The 19,773-nt window shown below is 61.5% G+C and overlaps 1 protein-coding gene and 2 long non-coding RNA genes across 3 annotated transcripts; 2 read left to right on the top strand and 1 right to left on the bottom strand.

The window, feature by feature from the left end:
• Positions 1-2,022: 2,022 nt before the first annotated feature.
• Positions 2,023-7,832, top strand: MNX1 (motor neuron and pancreas homeobox 1). The gene is made up of 3 exons (XM_060633502.3): positions 2,023-3,086; positions 5,968-6,128; positions 6,706-7,832. Exons 1-3 carry the CDS (start codon positions 2,354-2,356, stop codon positions 7,066-7,068), a joined length of 1,257 nt encoding a protein of 418 aa, XP_060489485.3. The 5' UTR covers positions 2,023-2,353; the 3' UTR covers positions 7,069-7,832.
• On the bottom strand, positions 6,542-12,777 carry LOC132679722 (uncharacterized). The gene is made up of 3 exons (XR_009610298.2): positions 12,680-12,777; positions 7,849-8,192; positions 6,542-6,781 (listed from the first exon to the last, which is right to left on the bottom strand). It is a non-coding gene; the product is annotated as an uncharacterized LOC132679722 (long non-coding RNA).
• Positions 12,778-14,305: 1,528 nt separating this feature from the next.
• LOC132675401 (uncharacterized) lies at positions 14,306-16,257 on the top strand. The gene is made up of 3 exons (XR_009608768.2): positions 14,306-15,018; positions 15,553-15,658; positions 15,875-16,257. It is a non-coding gene; the product is annotated as an uncharacterized LOC132675401 (long non-coding RNA).
• The last annotated feature ends 3,516 nt before the right edge of the window (positions 16,258-19,773 follow it).

Raw genomic sequence — 19,773 nt, 5'->3', positions numbered from 1 at the left:
GAGGGGAGAGATAGAGAAAGGCGAGTCAGACTTAGAGAGGGCCACAGTCAGAGGTGGGGGCCAAGACTGCTCTCTCCTGGGGAGGCACATCGACAGCCAAGATATTGTTACTGTCCCTCCAAGGGGGAAGGGTTTCCTGCCCAGGACAGATGAGAATCTCGAGTCTCTTTCGCAAACCCTTCTCCCCCGAGGGGAACGGATAGGCACGGAGAAACAGGGCTAGGGACACCGGGAGTGTTGAGGGCGGCCGGTGAGAGCTGTGTGGCCCCTCTGGCAGACTCAGTCCCAAACAAATAACAGCTTGCAGGGGACAGGATTCTCAACTTCTTTGAACCTGTACTGAGTGTTCCCCTCTCTCCCTGTAGAGGCAGGACTGCATTCTCATCACCCAAAGAGATACCATCCAAAGACAAGACAAACACCACGTAAATGCTGTCATTTCTATTTACAAGTTATTATTGGTTTTTGCCGAGCCATGTAACAGTCCCACTGCTGTCCTCCTAATTCCCAGCTAGTCTGTGTGTCTGGGAACTACCCTGTTTTAATGAAGAAGAAACTCGGCTCTTGCCAAGAGAATCACCGCAGTCCACTCTTGCCAAGGCGAGAAGCTTTTTGAAGGGAAACTAAGCGATCCCTATACTTACCTTAAAAAAAAAAAAAAGGCAAAAAAAAAAAAAAAAACCAAAAAAACCCCAACCCTCTTGTAGCAATCTGATCTGCTAATTTTAAAGTTTACTTGCCCTGGTTTTTCCTTCCTCCTCTGCCCTTCCCACAGCCCCCACCCTGTCCCTCACTCCCCTCTCACCTGCTCAGGAAGCTGCCTTCCAGAATGGAACCCCCCTCCTGCGTCCTCTCGCCAGCTGGGGCAAGATAACTAGGTCTAATGGAGCTATTGACCAAGCCTCGTGCTGGTGACCGCTCGACTCCCCGACCTGCATGTTGATTCCTTCGGCTGCAGAAAAGCCCTTGGAAGTGCTTTGACTGTAAATATTTGAAGTGTGTGTATGGGGGACGGAGGGGGTGGGTGGCTGTGAAGTCTGGATTCTCCCTCCGCTACCTTGCTCAGCCAGGGGGGGCGAGGTTTCCGCGCGATTTCCCAGGCTGCAGGTAGCAAGAGGACAGAGGCTGCGTTTTTCGGCCTGGGGACGAAGTGGGGGGTCGGGGGCACTGGCCTCCGGAGGACTCTGCGCGCCCGCGGGCTTTCCAGAGCCGGGGTAGGTGCTGCGTCTCGCACGCCCGAGGGTCGCCTTCCCAGAGAAGAGGAGCGCTGTCGCTGAGGATCCTGTCAAGGGCAAGTGGGCAAGGTCTCCCAGCGGATCCAAGTCCTGGAGGCCGCGGGCTCGCGGATTCCGCCTACTGCGCCTCGACGGGGCAGGCACTCAAGGCGAGGACTTGTGGAAGGCACACTCACGCGCGCACACACAGCACCTGAGACGCACAGAGTAGAGAAAGTTCCACCTGCAGAGGGCTGGCGGCAGGGACACGAACCGCTCCTGTGCACCCTGGAGACCCGGAGCGGGGCTTGGGGACCCGTACGGCCTTCGCTGTGCTGCGGCCATTGTGCAAAGCAGCTAGATCTGCGAGCAACGTGGGCTCCCCGACGCAGGAGTGCACAAACTCAAGTGCGGGCGAGGAGGCGCGAGAAGACGCGCGCCACTGCTCTAGGTGACGCCGAGCCCAGAACGGGACAGCGTGTCTCAGAAGCTGGACTCGGGCAGCGGGGCCCACACCCGGACCCGGGGGTGCCACGCCCGCAGCCCCGCTCAGCGTTCGCGGGAGGGCGAGCGGGGTCCCTAGGCTGAGGCTCCGGGTCTGGCAAGCCCGGTCGCAGTCTCCGCCCCGCCATCGCCGCTCGGCGCCCCGGTTGTTTAGGACCCCGCGGCGCAGGGGCGGGGCGGCAGGCGGCCGGGACGGTGACAGGTGCGCCCCTCGGCCAATGGCGGGGCCCGCGCCCCTCCCCGAGCCCCCGCCGAGCGCGCCAATCGGCGGCCGCGCTGCGCTTCAAGTGCGCGGAGGGGCGCGGGTCCCCACTACGGCGCCAGCGGCCTCGGCGCGGTCGCCCGAGGGTCCAGCGCACAGAGCCGGGCTCCCCGGCCCGGCGCGTCCGGGCACTCGCCTGCGAGTTTGTGCAAAGCGCGTGCGAGCGCGGCCCGGGGCGGGGCCCGCACGGAGGAGGCGCCCGGACCATGGTCACCCTCGGCTGAGTTTCCGGCGGCGACTTTGATTATTGGCAAATAATCACCATAACAATACCGCACCCTGGGGCTCGCCACCACCACGCACGGAGTCCGCGAGCCCGCACGCGGCCGCGCCACCCGCCGCCCGGCCCTGCTCGCCAGCCCCACACAGGCCGATGGAAAAATCAAAAAATTTCCGCATCGATGCGCTGCTGGCCGTGGACCCCCCGCGAGCGGCCTCCGCGCAGACCGCGCCGCTGGCCCTGGTCACGTCGCTCGCGGCCGCCGCGTCTGGCCCCGGGGGCGGCGGCGGCGGCGGCGGCGGCGGCGGGGCGAGCGGCGGCGGGGCGAGCGGCGGGGCCAGCGGCGGCTGCAGCCCCGCGTCCTCGGAGCCGCCCGCGGCGCCCGCCGACCGCCTGCACTCCGAGAGCCCCTCGCCGCCGCGCCTGCTGGCCGCGCACTGCGCGCTGTTGCCCAAGCCCGGCTTCCTGGGCGCGGGCGGCGCGGGCGGCGGCGCGGGCGGCGCGGGCGGCGGCCCCGGGGGGCCCCACCACCACGCGCACCCGGGCGCCGCCGCCGCCGCCGCCGCCGCCGCTGCAGCCGCCGCCGCCGCCGCCGCGGGGGGCCTGGCGCTGGGGCTGCACCCCGGGGGCGCGCAGGGCGGCGCGGGCCTCCCCGCGCAGGCCGCGCTCTACGGCCACCCGGTCTACGGCTACTCGGCGGCGGCGGCGGCGGCCGCGCTGGCTGGCCAGCACCCGGCGCTCTCCTACTCGTACCCGCAGGTGCAGGGCGCGCACCCCGCGCACCCCGCCGACCCCATCAAGCTGGGCGCCGGCACCTTCCAGCTGGACCAGTGGCTGCGCGCGTCCACCGCGGGCATGATCCTGCCCAAGATGCCCGACTTTAACTGTGAGTACCGCGCAGCCCCCGGGCCCGGAAAGGAAGCCAGGGGAAAACGGGGGGAGGGGGAGTCCTGGCACACGGTTTTCCCGCGCAGCCTCGGCCGCCGGCCGCCGCCTGCCTCTCGCTCTCCGCTGGGAGAGCGCGGTGGAAGCGCCGCGAGGCCGCCTCGGCTCCGCCCGGGGCCCGCGAAGACTCGTGCGGACTGCGCGCGGTGGGATCGGCGGCGAGTTACTGAAATGGCCACGCGCGGGCCCTGCTTTCTTTCTCTTCCTCTCCTAACGGGAAGGGGCAGCTGGAGGTGTGAGACTCGAATCTAATGATTAACCGGCAGGCTAGAGAAGGAAGTGGTGAGGGAAGGCGAGCCGAGGAGCACCCGAGTTAGGCTGGCCTGGGGATTGAGGCCCCCCGGAGCCAGGGGCTTCTCTCCAGGGAAACGGACTTGACTTAGGTACCGCGTTCTGGGTTCTGGAGGGACCCCCGGTCCCTCCCAAGAGGAGAGATTCAGGAGCACAGAACAAGAAATGGGCTTCAAGAGGCCAGGGCCGCAAGGCCAGGTCCCTGGCGACGCTCCGGCCGTCTGCGGGGTTGAGCCTGCCTCTGTGAGGGCGCCTGGGCCGCCGTGTGATGCCCAGGAAGCAGATGGCCTGACCCCAACCGAGCGTCGACGGTGCGCTCCTGCGGAAGGGGAGATACGTCTCTTTCAGCACCCCTATCTCGGGAACTCTGGGTAGCAGGTGCCCGCCCAGAATTGGAGGTCCCCAATACAGAGCGAACCCCTCCCCAAGGTAGGAGCAAGGGAGGGCTGGCCACCCCCACCCGGAGGAGAGCGGCGAGACTGTGGGCAGGTGGTACACCTCCAGGAGGCCTGGGCCCCCTCGTCTTTCCTGGCCCGAGGGCAGGCACACTGGGCTGGCGCTCCGGGGAGTCTGCGTCTCCTGTCGGCTCGCCCCACCGGGGCAGCATGCGCAGGCTGATGCATAAGACTTTACGCTTTCAGCTGCAGAAGACCCAAACAAAGAGACCCCATTGTTTCCTTCTGGGTGGATGTGTTTAGACTGGGGAGATGCAGGCATAGGAGGGGAAAAAAGCAAAAAAGAAAACAAAAATAAGCACTTGGCAGAATTGAGATCCCTCTGCTAGAAGCCGTGGTTGTGACTAAACAGAGAAAAGCCAGGACCCTGAGGCTGGAGAAGTCACAGCCAGGTGAGAAAATCCCTGCGTGTGCACTGTTGGCCCACAGCCCACCCCAGGCGTTTCCCAGCTCAGCTCCCACAAGACCCTCATGGCCACCGAACGGCCGGCCGGCGGGAAGTCAGCCCATCCTGATCCCTACAGGGAAACCTCCAGCTCAACTCTTGTCTCATCTCATGTCTGAACCTGCTGATCCCGGGTCAGCCAAACCCAGGGCACTCTTCCCGGGCCTGGTCGCCAAAGCCTCCAAACCCCTGCTCACGGAAAGCCACCCCATGGATTTCCCCTTATGATCTGCATCTCCCTCGGAGGGGGCTGCTGGCCTGCACACAGGCCTCCCCTGGGCACTGGGTCCCCTGACCACGGCCGGGGGTGGGGGGCAGGGGTTGTTCTCCTGGGCCTGCGTGGAACTCAAGGTCGCTCAGAAAACCGGTGAAAGCCACATCCCTTTGCCAACACACTTCACCCATCCCTGATTCCTAATCTTGACCCAGAGGTAGCAGAGTGAAAACCCAGGCAGCTTTAAGTTTAGAACAGAAATCTGAACGCCGAGTCCTAAAGGGCAATAATAAGCCAGCCAGGATGCCGGCGTCTGTCCTGAGGGTTCCTCTTCTGGTCGCTGGAAAACCTGTTTGGTTTCCTTAATAGGTTGTCTCTGCTGTTGGATGGCATGTCCCAAATGGTCCCTTTGGAGCCAGTGTTTTAATTAAAGTTGTAATGTATTGTCAAGTTGGGAATTGGGGCCTCATTTAACTAAAGCTGGGGGCGTGGGCCTTCCCGTAAAGCAAATTGCCCACCCCGGGGGCCTGAGCTCAGCCGCTGGACTGGCCTCTTTTCTTCCCTTCCCTTTATTGTCTAACACTTGTCAGGCTCCTGGGACATCAAGGCAGGTCGCATTTTGAGGTCACAAAATTCTCTGTGATGTAACCGTGTGAAATTATGTAAATACAGCCAAGGGACCTCCTTGAACACTGGAAAGCCGGATCCCCCCCGCCCCTTTGCCTAGGCCTTCCATTTGCAAAATGAGACTTGTTCTGAAAAGGCTTCCAGTCTCCCTGGGCTCTGCCCCTCTGCGACCTGGGTACGGGGCTGTCGGGAAGAATTTTCAGTGGGGGAGTCTGGTGAATTCACATGTTCGGGCTCAGGATTTGGTCCTTCTCCGGCCTTCCTCCTTTTTCCTTTCCCCCTTCTCCTACGTACTTAAGGAGGTGGCAGTGGGAATCCCACACCAGTCCTTTGCTGGCTGGGAAGAAACGGGACTGGTGATTCCTGGGACCTGTCTCTTTGAGCCTGGGCTGGGGGAGGACTCGGTGAGGAGTGGGAGGAGGAGTGCCCCTCTGGCCTCTGCTTCTGGCCTGTCCACCTTCTTCTACGCCGCCCGCCGGGTGCACAGGGCTGCTGTGTGTGAGGAACTCTCTTTAATCAGAACGCCCAGGCCCTGGGTTAAAAAAATTTGGTCCCGTTAAACCCGAACTTGCGTGGCTCCACCTGGCATCCAGAGCCTGGGCTCCAGGGCCCCCTCCAGGCACCCCCGCGTCCCTGGGGAGAGGGCGTCCACACTGAAGGCAGAGCGGTGAGGCCCTGGGCTGGTGGGCCAGGCGGCAGCCTCGCACGAGTGGCACAGGGCGCATTGGGTGGCAGTGGGGGCGGGAGGCCTGAGCCAGACTTCCAGTGTCATGCCCCTCTCTGTCCCCAGCCCAGGCGCAGTCCAACCTCCTGGGAAAGTGCCGTCGGCCCCGCACAGCCTTCACCAGCCAGCAGCTACTGGAGCTGGAACACCAGTTCAAGCTCAACAAGTACCTGTCACGGCCCAAGCGCTTCGAGGTGGCCACCTCGCTAATGCTCACGGAGACCCAGGTACACAGCCCCCCCCCCCCCCCCGACAGCTCACCCCCTGCCTTGTCACCTGTGCACCCCTGGCCCTCTGCTGGCCTGAGCACCTGGAGGCCGGTGGGGGGGGGGGCGGCTTTTGGACCCTTAGGGGGCGGGTTCCTGTCCCGGGAGAGTTAGCATCCGCCCTGCCAGGGCTCACTTACCAAGCCCAGAGGTCCGATTCGGTAGGTTGGGCTGAGACCCAGAAATCTGCATTTGAAGGACACTTCACCCCCTCTTCCATTCCGAAGCAGTGGTCCCCAGGCCACATTTGAGAAATTTTATTCCAAAAAGAGAGCAGGGGATGTGTACAGGTTTACAGATATGTCCTCTAGGTGCTCCGGCCCTATCTGGACAGTGCCAGAGCACCCCCAGAAAAAGTCTTCTTGGAGCCCCCCAGCCCCACTCTGGGGGGCGCTGGTGCCTGGGGGGGGCACCCCTTCCCCTGAAGCCCACTCCTGGGCCTTGTGAGGACCGGCGAGGTGCAGGTGCAGACAGGACTCCAGAGAGAGGACCCGTAGGGATGGAGCGGCCAGTTTCTCACGCCGTCTTGTGCCCTCAGGTGAAGATCTGGTTCCAGAACAGGCGGATGAAGTGGAAACGCAGCAAAAAGGCCAAGGAGCAGGCGGCGCAGGAGGCTGAGAAGCAGAAGGGGGGTGGGGGCGCCAGCAAAGGTGGCCTCGCGGAGGACAAGGGGGACGACGAGCTGCTGGGGCCGACGGCTGCCGGGGACAAAAGCGGCGGACGCCGCCTGCGGGACTTGAGGGACAGTGACCCTGAGGATGACGAGGACGACGACGACGAGGACCCCTTTCCCTACAGCAACGGCACGGGAGCGCACGCCGTCTCCTCCGACTGCTCGTCTGAGGCCGATTCCCCACCCCCGCGGCCCAACGCACCCGGGCACCAGCCCCCGCCCCAGTAGGGGCCCCATGCCCCAGGGCAGCCCCGCGGCCCCCAGGCACCAGCCTCCGCCCCAGGAGGGGCCCTGCGCCCCAGGGCAGCCCCGCGGGCCCCCGCCTCGAGGCCGCGCGTCCTGGGGCAGGTTCGGGCGCCGTGCCTGTCTGCTCTCCCAGGGACCGAGAGAGAGGGAGGTCCGACGGGTGCACCCTTGAACTCCTGTCCTTTTTAATTTAATTTTGGTTAGTGTTGGGGGTGCTGTTTGTCAGATGACCTGAGCGCCACCAGGGGAAGGCCCCCACTCCTCCCCACTCCTCCCCACTTCCTGAATGGAGAAGGCCGGGACCTACAGTGTTGGACGACCTGGAAAACTTGAGTATTGAAAAAGGGAAACTGTTTTGTGCTTACCTATCTGGGGGGAACTTTATGTCACGAGCTTTCAAACTGCTGGAAATCTCAAAACTGTACTGTCTTTATTTTTGTACATTGTATTTATATATATATATATATAAAGAAACGACTACTTATGCATGCTAAATTATTATTTAGCTTCTCCCATCGCCCACGATGGAATGTAAAATAAATTGGTTTTTTACTGGATGAGAGCGCAGATCTTTGGGGGGGTGAGTTAGGAAAGCGGACTTTACTATTTTTGTTTTTGAAATGAGGGGTTGGGTGTTATTCCACCGACCGAAGGTGCAAGTCAGACTTGCCAGCCGGTGGGAGGATCACCTCCCTCTGCAGGCGGGGCGGGGCACGGCCCCGGGGCTGGGGAGTCGCAGGTGCGACAGGTTGGTGAAAATACCTGCGACCGGGCGTCCGCCTGTCCGGATGCGGGGATCCCAGGAGGGTAACGGGACTCGGTGGGTTTACTTTCCTATCTGCTCGCGGATCTCGCGGCACCGTGGAGACGCACCATTCGATCGTTTCGGCAAATAAGCCTTACCACGACTGGACGATTTCACCGGCAGGCCTTTGGGGTCCGTGTGGCCTCGCGTAACCCCGGGCTCGTTCCGGGGCCTGCCTCCCGCAGAACCTTCTGGGTCCGGCCGGAAACGTTTTTCTGGGATCCGCGCAGACGTCCGCGGCGACAGCGGCGGCGACAGGATCGCTTGGCGCCGGGTCTGCGACGGCTCCGGGTCAGTAAACCTTGCGGCGTGCGCCCTCGGTCACCGGCCGGGCCCGCCGCCATGTGCCGCACACATGCCCCCTGCACCTGCGCCCGCCGCGCCGGCACGGTGGCCCCTCCTGGGCCCGGAGGAAACAGGCGACACGGCCCGCCCCGCGTGCCCTCCCCCGTCCTCCTGTGGCTCGCGCGGCCTCACTCGCCGCCGGGCGCGCGGGGAGCGCCCCTCCCCCTCCCGCTGATAAATGAGTTCAGGAGGGCCTGGCGTTTCATTTGGGTGATTACCGCGGGCCAGCGGGGCCACTCCTCTGCCTCAGGGCCGGGTGAGATTAATATCCTCTCTGGCAGCTCATTATCACCCCGGGCTCGTTCCATAAAATGCAACGTCAGCCGAGGCCGGGCGCGGCGCTGCCAGAGCCGGGAGGGAGCAGCTGCGGGCAGGGCGCGGGCCTCGGCCGCCTCGGGGTCCAAAGGTGCTTCTGGGGACCGGGGACTGGGTTTGCAAGCGGTGGGGAAGCCAGAGGGCCCCGAGGAAAGGGGGTGGGGAAATTGGACAGGGGTGGAGGAGGGAGAGGAGAGAAAGAAATGCCTTTGGGGGTTAAAAAAGCCCCCACAAAACCTCCGCAATCTGTGGATCTGGCGTCTCCATTCCTAACACGCTGGTGAGGTTCAGCCCGCAGCGATCTCTTCCCGGGCTGGCGGGCTTCGGCCTGGGGGTCGGGGGGGGGGGGGGGGGCATCCGCGCGCGGGGCTGAGCCCCCCGCGCCCGGGGTCGGGTCCGCTCCCCCCATCCGACCCGGGCAGGAGGGGCGCTGGAGGCGGGCGCGCCCCGTGACCCCGCCCTTGCCCCCCGGCGGAGCGGCCCGGCCCGGGCGCGGGGACTCGGCGGCGGGGAGGCCCGGCCGCGGCCCCGGCGTCTCCAGCCAGCTGCCTAATCGCGGCGGAATTTATCTCGCTAATAAATTTAATGATCAATTCGTTCTTGTCAGCTCTTCCCCAAATCAATTATAGCAAATTTAAATATAATCACTGGCTCATCCTCACCCACTCGGGGCACCGCGAACAATTCGTTCCGCCTGATCAACGGCCGGCGGGCCCTGCTCCGCCCGCCTCGCGGGGCGCGCCCCCCACCCCGCTGACCCCGCGAGGCGGAGAGACTCGGCAGCCCCCCCCCCCCCCAGGACCCCGTTTCCAGGACCCGCAGCCCAGGGGGAGACGAAAGCATTGGCTTCAGACAAGCCGGGCTTATGGCGCCGGCCTCCCGGCTTTCCACGGGGGCGAGGGCGCGCCGCGCAGGTCCTGGAACCCCGGGGCCAGGCCCCCCGCGAGGCCCCCACCCAAAGCGGATCCCGCTCCTCCGGGAACCCCAGCCCGACCCCCTGCGGGCCGAGGGCCCATCGTGCGCGCGCTTCTCTCCACCCTGGTGGAGAAAAGGGGCATCTGCCCTGGCCAGCGTCTCCAGCCTGCACGACGGGATGTGGATAACCTCCTTTTTTGTGACAAAGAAACCGACGTACGCGTATCCTCCCGGGATGGCCCACGGGTCTTTTGTCCACAGCAGAGCTCTGGCCCAGGGTCCCAGGCCCCTACAGAAGCTTTCACAGCAGGAGCCTGAGAAGTGCAGAACGTACTAGAACTACCTAGACGAACTAGGCCTGCTCCTTCGGAGGGGCGCCTTCCGCAGCCCATCCCTGGACGGGGGTCAGCTCGGCAGGAGCAGCTTCAAAGACTTTGTAGGACACCAAAAGCACCCACAACAAAAGCAAAAATAGACAAATGGGAGTACGTCAAACTTTAAAACTTTTGCACAGCAGAGGAAACGGCCCACAGAATGAAAAGACAACCTAGGGACGGGAGAAGATGCTTGTAAATCACGTGTCTGATAGGGGTTAATATTCCAAGATGTAAAAGAACTCACACAACTCCACGACAACACAAATATGAACCCACTTAAAAACAGGCAAAGGACTCTAATAGAGATTTCTCTGACATAGACGGACAAGTGGTCCGCAGCACACGGAAAGGTGCTCAACGCCACTCGTCACTGGGGAAGCACACATCAAGACCACGGTGAGCTACTCCCTCACACCCACTGGGATGACAGGTATAAAAACAAACCCAGAAAATAACAAGTGTTGGCGATGGTGTGGAGAAATCGGAACCTGAGCACACTGTTAAATAGCACAGCCACCCTGGAAAACAGCTTCCTCAAAGACAAACAAAACGAAAACAACAGAACACAACGACCCTGGAATTACCATCCGACCCAGCAGCAACCTTATTCCTGGTTGTGTGGCCAAGAGACTGAGAACTGCGTGTGGAAGAGAGAATTTGCACACTCGTGATCATTGCAGAGCTACTCACGATAACCAAGACGTGGAAGACGGACAGAGGAAGGAAACGGAACACACGCACACACACACTAGAATATCATTCAGCCTCTAAAAAGAAGCAAAGCCTGTCACCTGCCACATGGCTGAACCTTGACGACGTTCTGTGCATGCGATAAGCCACTCACAAATTCTCCCTGTATGTGGAATCTAAATCAAACTCTTAGAGTGGTGGGGCGTGGGGGTGCTAGGAGGAAGGGGGAAGTGAGTTTTTCAGTGGGTACAGGCTTTCAGTTTTGCAAGATGGAGAGATTCTAGGGATCTTTCGCCCAACCACAGGTAACAGTAGGGAGCTGACGCCGGCGATGGTTAAAACGAAGACAGGCCCGCCTTCCCCCCTTGCCCTCCGTCCCCTCTAAAGACAGGGCTCACTTGCTGTGGAAAATCCAAGGCACAGAGAGGGCGAGCCCCTGGGCCAAAGCAAGAGGGTGTCGGGATGCCCGCCCCCCACCCCACCCCCGCGCTGTGCGCCCCAGGCCCGGGAGCTCCAAGCGGCTTCCACGGAGCACCTCCGGGTTTGCGGGTTAACTCAGCCCTGCCGCCGCCCCTGCGCCCCCTGCCCCCAGGCCGGGGCGGAGACTGCACCCCCGGGGGGGGGGGGCCCGCAGGGAGGGGGCAGTGCGGGCAGCCGGCGAGGTGGGGGCGTGCTCCCCGCAAAGGCGCGCGCCCCCCCACCCCGTATCAAAGTCCCGCGGTGCATTGTGTCTCCCTCAATAAAACTAATCCCTCGGGAGGTGTGACCTGCAGCGGGGACCTGCACCGGTCCAGACTACAAGGGCAAATATGTTTTTCAGATTTGGTTTTTATGGTCGGATTAAAGTTTATTTTCCGTAATAGGGCACCTAATAAAACCCATAAAGCCGGGTCGGGCCTCCAGCTGGTGGCCTCGTTTAACACTTTCACTTCGTAAATCACCTTACTACGCGCCAGGTGTGTCCCAAACTGGACGCCGACGAGAAACGCCCCCTCCCCCCACAAATGCCAGCGACAGGGCAGGGGGGCCGGGCGGGGGCGGGGGGCGTCGAGGGGCGGGGCGGGGGCGGGCGGGGGCAGGGACCGGGCGTCGTGGGGAGGGGGTCGAGGAGTAGGGGGGCCGGAGGGGCGGGGCCGGTGGAGCGAAGCCGGTCTCCCCCCCCCCCCCCTCCCGCCGCCCCCGCGCCGACCCCGCGCACCTGCCGCCCCCCAGGTGTGCACACGGTGCCGGACAATGTGCGGCTGCTCCGGGCCATTGTCCGGCCACGCTCGGGCGGGACAAAGGGTGCCCCCTCCCCGGGCGGCCTCGGCCGTGGGGCGGGGCGGCGGGCGCGGTTTACCCAGCTGGGGGGAGGAACAAAGGCCCGCCGCCTTATCTCGGCGGGGCGCGGGGTCAGGCCTGGGGCGCGGGGGGCGGGCGGCCCAGGTGGGGTCGCTGCCGCCCGGGGCTGGGAGAGGGGCGCCGGGGGTGGGGGCGGGGGTGGGGGGCCGGAGGCGGCGGGCGCTGGGAACCGGGACGCTCCCAGCGCACGAAGCGCCTGCGCTTAGGGCGCCAAGTCGGGCGGTTTTCACTGCGAGGCCTCTGGTCTTCCCGTGGTTCCTGTGCTATTCCCGGTCGCCCTAACCCTCCCTCTCCTTCCGTCCGGCCCTGAAGTCTCCTGTTCTGCTGAGAAGTTAGACCCAGAAAAAGGGAAAACTAGAATAAGGGTCGTCTGGGGGAGGGGGCCAGAGAGGGCAGAGGGGCGGCCCCTGTCCTCCGAAGCCGGTCCTGCGCCCCCGGCAGGTGGCGGGGCTCTCGGGCGGGGCGTCCTCGGCAGCCCGGGGCGGGGGACGGGGGGGGGGGGGGGGGGCTCAGCTGCCTCCTGCAAACCCGCGTCCGGCCAGAGGCCCCCACCAGCTGGTGGCTCTGCTCGGTGCAGCAGAGGCCAGCGCCGCGACAGGAAACTTGAGGTTTACTTTTTAAAATAGACAAATCTGTGAAGGAAACGCGGATTGGTTTTCTTCCCGGGTCTGCAACACGTTCTTCGCACCTTTCATCGCCCCGGTGGATTTACCTGCTGATGACTTTTTTCCAAGGGGTGTCACCAGAGCCCCCGGATTAGATGCCTGTGTGACACTGCGGCCTTTCTGCCCACAAACTCGGTAACAATAGCCACCTCGGTGCTTCATGCAACCAGACTTTCCAGAAACCTCCGAGCCGCCAGACGCTGCTCCAGGCACGGAGGTGCCCTGGCGCATAAGCCAGCCCCGAACCTCCATCCGCCTGGAGTGACGCTGTAGCGGGAAGAGAAGGACCAGTAGGAAACGTGGGAACACACACCGCGCAGCCGAAAGGGGCGTGAAGACATGAGGTCATACCCGAGCTGGTACATCATTGTAAAGTAAGGCCAAGGCAGGTCTAGAGCAAGCATGGAGCACAGTCCTCGGAGGGTGGCCGTCCCTTGGGACGTCATCCCAGATGGGGACTGTGCCGGCGCTGATGGGGCCGTGAGGGAGCGGGCTGTCTCCCTTTCAGAGGCTAGGAAGGAAGGACCAGAGGCCTCCAGGAATCGTGCAGGACACCGACCCATCACATGCTCACCTTCTGACGCACAGTCTTCTTAGCCCTTCTGCTCGAGTAAAGACCGCAGAACACAGAACAGAGAGGCGTGTGGGTGGTGCAGACAGGACTTTGGGGAGAGAAATAGATAACGTGGGGTTTCTTTCTGTTCTTCTATGGAGATATGATTGACAGAATACTGTATGAGCTTCAGGTACATAATGTCTTAATTTTAATAATTCGCATATTTAATTTTTTTAACACTTATTTATTTTTGAGAGACAGGGAGAGACAGAATCCGAAGCAGGCTCCAGGCTCCGAGCTGTCAGCACAGAGTCCGATGCAGGGCTCGAACCCACGAACCAAGAGATCATGGCCCGAGCCGAAGTCAGACGCTTCACCGACGGAGCCCCCCGGGCGCCCCTAATTCACACATTTAATACCACTCCAGAAAATAGAAGAGAAAAACAAAATTTCCACATGAAAGATTCGTGGTCAGTTTTAGAGGTGCGGGGAGATCTCCGGAGGAGGGAGCTCTGGAGCAGCGACCCTATGCCAGGCCTGGGCTCATGTGCCACTGAGAGTGGGGCCCTGGGACGCCACCCTCACCACACAGTCAGTGACCACGGGCCCCCTCTGCACCTGCCAGGCACCGCGCAGCATCCCCTTCCCGCGGTGTGTCTGCGTCCACGCGTCTGTACACGCTGTCGTCCCAGCTAGACTCACGTCACCGGCACTTTCCTTACCACCCATTCTCCTGGATGGGAGGCAAGCCCATCCCCCCACGGGGAGTCGCTGAGCCCAGAGCAGCGGGGCCACGGAGAAGGGTGGGGATCCCAGAGCCCCGCCACCGGGGCCTGTGTCCCGCCTCACCTAGAGTATGGCTGGGGCGAGTTCCTCCCGGCCTGGGCCGAAGCGTCCCCCGCTGTAAAGTAAGGGCCCTCTCAGTTCCCGTCTCACAGGGCACTTGCGGTTGGACGACAACATTTATAGCATGCCAGGCACCACATGCCGGCTCTGGGATCATTAAACCAAGAAGAATACCCCCTGCCCCCCATGCGCACCTCTCTGCCCCGAGGTCTCCAGCGCCCTGTGGCACACAGGACACACTCACAGGGCCTGCTGGAGCAGCTGTAGGTCAGGCGAGTCTGGGGAGGGGTGTTGTGGAGGAGGGGGGGGAGGAGGGGGAGGAGGAGGGGGAGGAGGGGGAGGAGGGAGGGAGTTGGGGGGAGGGGGCGCACGTGGCAGAGAGGGGGCTCTCTGCAGACAGGGCTGGCGTTGGAGGTGTGGGTGAAATCCTGGTCCCGGCACACAGGCACACACCGACTGGGTGGCCCCGGGCAAGTGACGTAACCTCTCTGAGCCCCCAGGTCCTCCTTTGGCAAGCGGGATAGCGGTGGCCGCGTCACACAGTGGCCATGAGGAACGGCACCACGGCAGCGCAGATGAGTGGCTGGTCACCAAGGAAGCAGCCCCCCCACACCAGCCTGCCCGCGTCTCCCGCGGGGGTCTTGCGGTCTCCCTGCGCCACTCGCTGCCCTCCCGGGCTTGCCCGTCGGGGGACATATGTGCCTGGCGTCACCCCGCCCCGACTCCGGCCTCCGCTGGGGGCCCCCCCGCCATCACCGCCGACCTGGGCCTGTTACCCCGCGGCTCATCCTAATCCGGTGGCCTTTCCTCCAACGTTTGAGATGGCACTTGGGCTCCACAACCCAGCGAACGGGGCCAAGGGCACAGGGCAAATGAGCGTGTATCCTTCCGAGGAGGTCAGAACACGGCACTTTCACTTCTGCTCACCTGGCAAGCGCTCCGCACACGGCCACGGCGAGCCTCACTGACAACGGGGAAATCCGCATTTCCAGGTGGCTTTGGGCCTAGCTGAAGATCCGGCTTCTACCCCGGAGGACAAGGCGGGCGAGCGAGCACTGGGAAACGACTCGGCCGCAGGTGTGTGTTTGGGTTATTTGTATTGTGGCAAAACGTTCATAGCCAGATGCGTCATTGTAGGCATTCGCAGTGAGCGCTTCAGGACATGAAATCCACTCACCCGTCAGCACTGTCCGCCCCAGACTCTTCCATCAACCCCCAAGCTCTGTCCCCACCAAACAATAACCCTCCATCAGCCCTTGGGTGCCTCTACTCTACCTCTATGAATTTGGGTTCTCTTTAGAATTTTTTTTAACGTTTATTTATTTTTGAGAGACAGATACAGAGCATGAGCATGAGCAGGGGAGGGGCAGAGAGAGGCAGGCACAGAATCCAAAGCGGGCTCCAGGCTCCGAGCTGTCTGCACAGAGCCGGACGCGGGGCTCGAAGCCACAAACCCTGAGATCGTGACCTGAGCCGAAGTCGGACGCTCAGCCGACTGAGCCACCCAGGCGCCCCGTAATTTGGGTTCTTTTCAAACCCCTACAGTACCCAGCGGAGATGTGAACACATGAAAAGGGCCCGTAAGTTGAGTTGGTTTTTCCCCCCATTCAGCAAAATTAACACCACCCACCAACCCTCCGTCCCACGTGCGATGCGGCACCCACGTCCAGGGTCCACGTTTCCCTTAGAGGCGTTAGCATGTCTGCGTGGAGCTCAAGTAAGTGATTCCCGACTAGGATGTCCCCCAAGAGCCCAAGGGTTGGGGGGCATGGTTCACAGAGTCAGGAGCGACTGGAAAATCATCATCCCTGGCCAAACATTTCACCTGAAAACAGGGCCAGTGCACCAAAAAACACAAGTCTTCTGCTAAATTTGAAACCAGAGATATAGGCTGATTTTGTAGCTCTCAGAAATCCTTTCCTCGATTTCACAGGTAAAGAAAACCCCGGAAATGCCCCATGGTTCACTCTTGGCAGCTTTCAAAACTGCTGGAAAAATCCAGAGAGTTTCCAAGAAGCCGCCAGGGGAGCTCACAACCTGCCCGGATCTCTGGCGGCCGCCTGTGAGCTTTTCTCTCCGACCCCCCCTTTGCAGGTGGACTGGAGGGTCCCTGTGTGTCCGTCCAGGCGCCCATGGAAAGGCCCCACCTGCGAGGCCCTGGAGGCCTTCTATCTTCAAAAAACAAAGTAATTCACTTTTAATGACCGCCAGTGTTTTCCTTCCCAGTTCTCTTTGAGCAGATAATGCGTCTGAGGCCTTCCCGACAGGGTTAAACCACCGTGACCTTCATAATCAGAGAACAGAAATAAATTATATTTACTCATAAATGTTACTCACTCTGCAGTGCCAGCTGCCCCCTAATCACAGGCGGTGTGACACGATTTTGCTTGTACCAGGCCCCACACTCACAGGTGACAAAGTGCTGTATTTTCCCGCCCAGCAGGCTGGGAGCCCTCGGGCTGGCCAGGCGTTTCCCGAGGACAGTCCCCGGCCTGGCGGGCACACGTGGTGCCCCTGAGACCCCGGAGCCTTCCGACTGGCCGAAGGGAGGGTGAGCGGGGGCCAGAGGCCCCGCAGGGCCCCCTAGGATCCAGGCACCACGTGGGGACCGGAGACCCTCTGACCACCATCAGATCTGTCAATGGCCTCGCTCCCGACACGGTCCCTCCAGGCCCCCGTCCTCTGGTGGGGCAGTGGGGGGATGACCCACCACGGACTCTCACCCGAGATCGCCGCCAAACACACACGTCTCCTCACGACGAGTGGCCGCTGCTATTCGGCTAGAGGGTTCCCAGGCGCGCGGTCGGGCGGCCCTGGCACCGCGGTGACTCGGCCGGGCAGGGGCAGGGGCAGGGACCGGGCTCACTCAGGGGGGGTGTCGTGAATCGCACCCCAGCGGAGCAGCTCTGGGGCTCCCCCTCCCGCGGCGGGGCTCACAGACTCCCCCGCGGGAACACAGAGCTGGGGCCACAGGACCGAAGCGCACGGATCCACTCGCACACGCGGGAGAGGAAACGGCAAGCCCGCCTCCCAACGCCCAGGCTGTCTTCTGGGATTTTCTCTGGCACGGTTCTGGGCGGATTTACAGGGTGTGTGAGGCAGGGCCGCCTCTGGGGACAGTGGGGCCGGGGCAGGCCCGGTGTCCCCAGCCCTCCCCAGGCCTGGCCTCCGCCGCAGGGGGAGGGCTCCGCAGCCTGGTCTCTCAGCGGCGGCCCCACAGGTGCCCAAGTAGAAAAGCAGACTCTGTCGGCCCTATTAGACCTGATCTAGAAAACAGGGCGCTTTAGCAAGCTCATTGTCTACGTGAGTCAAAAGTGCGAGGGTGCTAATGAGCATTCGATGGATTCCACCTGCTGGTCCGGGGCCGGATTGAAAGGCACTTCCTCCACTAATCCCAAGGTTGAGGGTGAGGCTAAAATAAATCTCAAATAATCACGTCGTATTTTTGAGGCGTTAAATAAGCGGGCTCTATGCCCTGAACACAGGAACCTGCTTTCCCGCACGCGGTAAGCACAGGGCGCGCTCCGCAGGAAGTCCGCGCTGCTCGCGCACTGCTGCTGCAGCTCGTCTGACAGTGACGCCCTCGGGCACATCTGCTCAGGGCCGGGTGTCTCTAGGCAATCAGGGGTTTGGCCGAGCCTGGGCGAATCCAGTAATGACGAGAAGAGAAATAACCTCAGCCCTCGGGGTTGAGGCGTGTGGTGGCCGGGCGGGGCGGGGGAGGGGTGCCGGGATGGCTTTCAGCACCTGCCGTCATCTTGTACTTTTCTGCGAGCCTTACTTTGCTTTCATTAAGGATGATTTTCCCAGAGACAGCAAAAACGTCCCGAGCTGTCCATCGGCTTTTAAGAAGCATGATAGTGATACAGACCTTCGGGGTAGCGTTCATGGGACACTGGGGACTGAGAAAGAAGAATGACTCTAGAGCCCATCCTCTTTGTACTGAGAAGCAGTACCGCTCAGTCAACAGGCCCCTCCTGGGTCTAGATAAGAGCCTTCCTGGAGACGAACAGTGCTGGGTGCTCCGAAGGACACAAAACTCGTGACAGGTTGTAAAATCGGACTCCAGGAGTCAGAAGTGCCCTTACTCCTGCCCGTGTCAGGCTGTCAGCAAAACTGACACGCACACTTTCTATCTCAGGAGTCACTGCCAGAAAGAAACCCTCCAGGGCTCAGGTATGGCTGTGGGTACCACAGGTGAAGCCACCAGAGAGCTAGGGAGTCCCGCTCACTCAGCTGCACTCCCGGACCTGACCCCCGTCTTGCCCTGGAGATTTTACCCGAGGTCTTGTCTGCTGCTGCACTTAGGGTGACTGTCCCCATCACGGTTTTCTGGGACTTTCCCGGTCTTAGCACCAAAAATGTTCCATCCTAGAAGTCACAATAATATAAAAACAGGGAGGGGGACAAAACATAAGAGGCTCTTAAATATGGAGAACAGGGGCGCCTGGGTGGCGCAGTCGGTTAAGCGTCCGACTTCAGCCAGGTCACGATCTCGCGGTCCGTGAGTTCGAGCCCCGCGTCAGGCTCTGGGCTGATGGCTCGGAGCCTGGAGCCTGTTTCCGATTCTGTGTCTCCCTCTCTCTCTGCCCCTCCCCCGTTCATGCTCTGTCTCTCTCTCTGTCCCAAAAATAAATAAAAAAAAAAAAAAAAAAAAAAAAACGTTAAATATGGAGAACAAACAGAGGGTCACTGGAGGGGCTGTGGGAGGGGGGGATGGGCTAAACGGGGAAGGAGCACTAAGGAATCGACTCCGGAAATCATTGTCGCACTATATGCTAACTAATTTGGATGTAAATTTAAAAAATAAATTGGGGCGCCTGGGTGGCTCAGTCGGTTGGGCGGCCGACTTCGGCTCAGGTCACGATCTCGCGGTCCGTGAGTTCGAGCCCCGCGTCGGACTCTGTGCTGACAGCTCAGAGCCTGGAGCCTGTTTCAGATTCTGTGTCTCCCTCTCTCTGACCCTCCCCCGCTCATGCTCGGTCTCTCTCTGTCTCAAAAATAAATAAAAACGTTAAAAAAAAAAAGTTTCCATCCTGAGAACCCCCCGGATTCCTGGACAAACTGGGATAGCCGGTCACCTTGCCTGCTCTACTCAGCGGACAGCGTGAGGCAGACGTGAGAAGAGTGTGACTTAAGGAGCTGCCGGTGAATCCATCCCGAGTCCCAGAGACCTCGCCGATGTCATCACAGGTGTTCACAAACCCACCTGAACATCAGAGAAACACAAATAGCAAACTGAGTTCATAAGCAAAGCAGTTCCAAGACGGTCAGTGGAGGAGGCTGGCATTGAGTCGGGCTGGTGGCCGTGCTGGCCGGGCCTGACGCACCTGGTCCCTTCTACACCTTAGGACCGACCAGGCGGCATGTCCACAGAGGGTCATCATTGCCTCGTTAGAAGGGGATTGCATACTGTGATGCCCAATGTTTTCTTTTTTAGTTTTTTAAAAAGTTTACTTATTTTTGAGAGAGACAGAGACAGAGCATGAGCAGGGGCAGGGAGAAGGAGACACGGAATCTGAGCAGACTCCAGGCTCTGAGCTGTCAGCACAGAGCCCGACGCGGGGCTCGAACTCATGAGCGGTGAGATCGTGACCCGAGCTGAAGTTGACCACCCAACCGACTGAGCCACCCAGGCCGCCCGATGTTTGTTTCCAATAGCACACAATGTGACAAAACTGTGCTCCAGGCCTAGACCCTGGACCGCGAACGGTAATCATACTGGAGACTCAAGGCCACGCAGCTGGGAGTTCTGGAAGCTTGGCAGTGCACCCAGGGCTTCCCTCCACCTGGTGGGACTTCACTCACGACAGGTCTCTGCCACCAAGCTGG

This window comes from Panthera onca, chromosome A2 (genome assembly GCF_046562875.1).
Source record: "Panthera onca isolate mPanOnc1 chromosome A2, mPanOnc1 haplotype 2, whole genome shotgun sequence".
Lineage (NCBI taxonomy): Eukaryota > Metazoa > Chordata > Mammalia > Carnivora > Felidae > Panthera > Panthera onca.
This window is presented reverse-complemented; position numbering and strand designations above follow the sequence as displayed.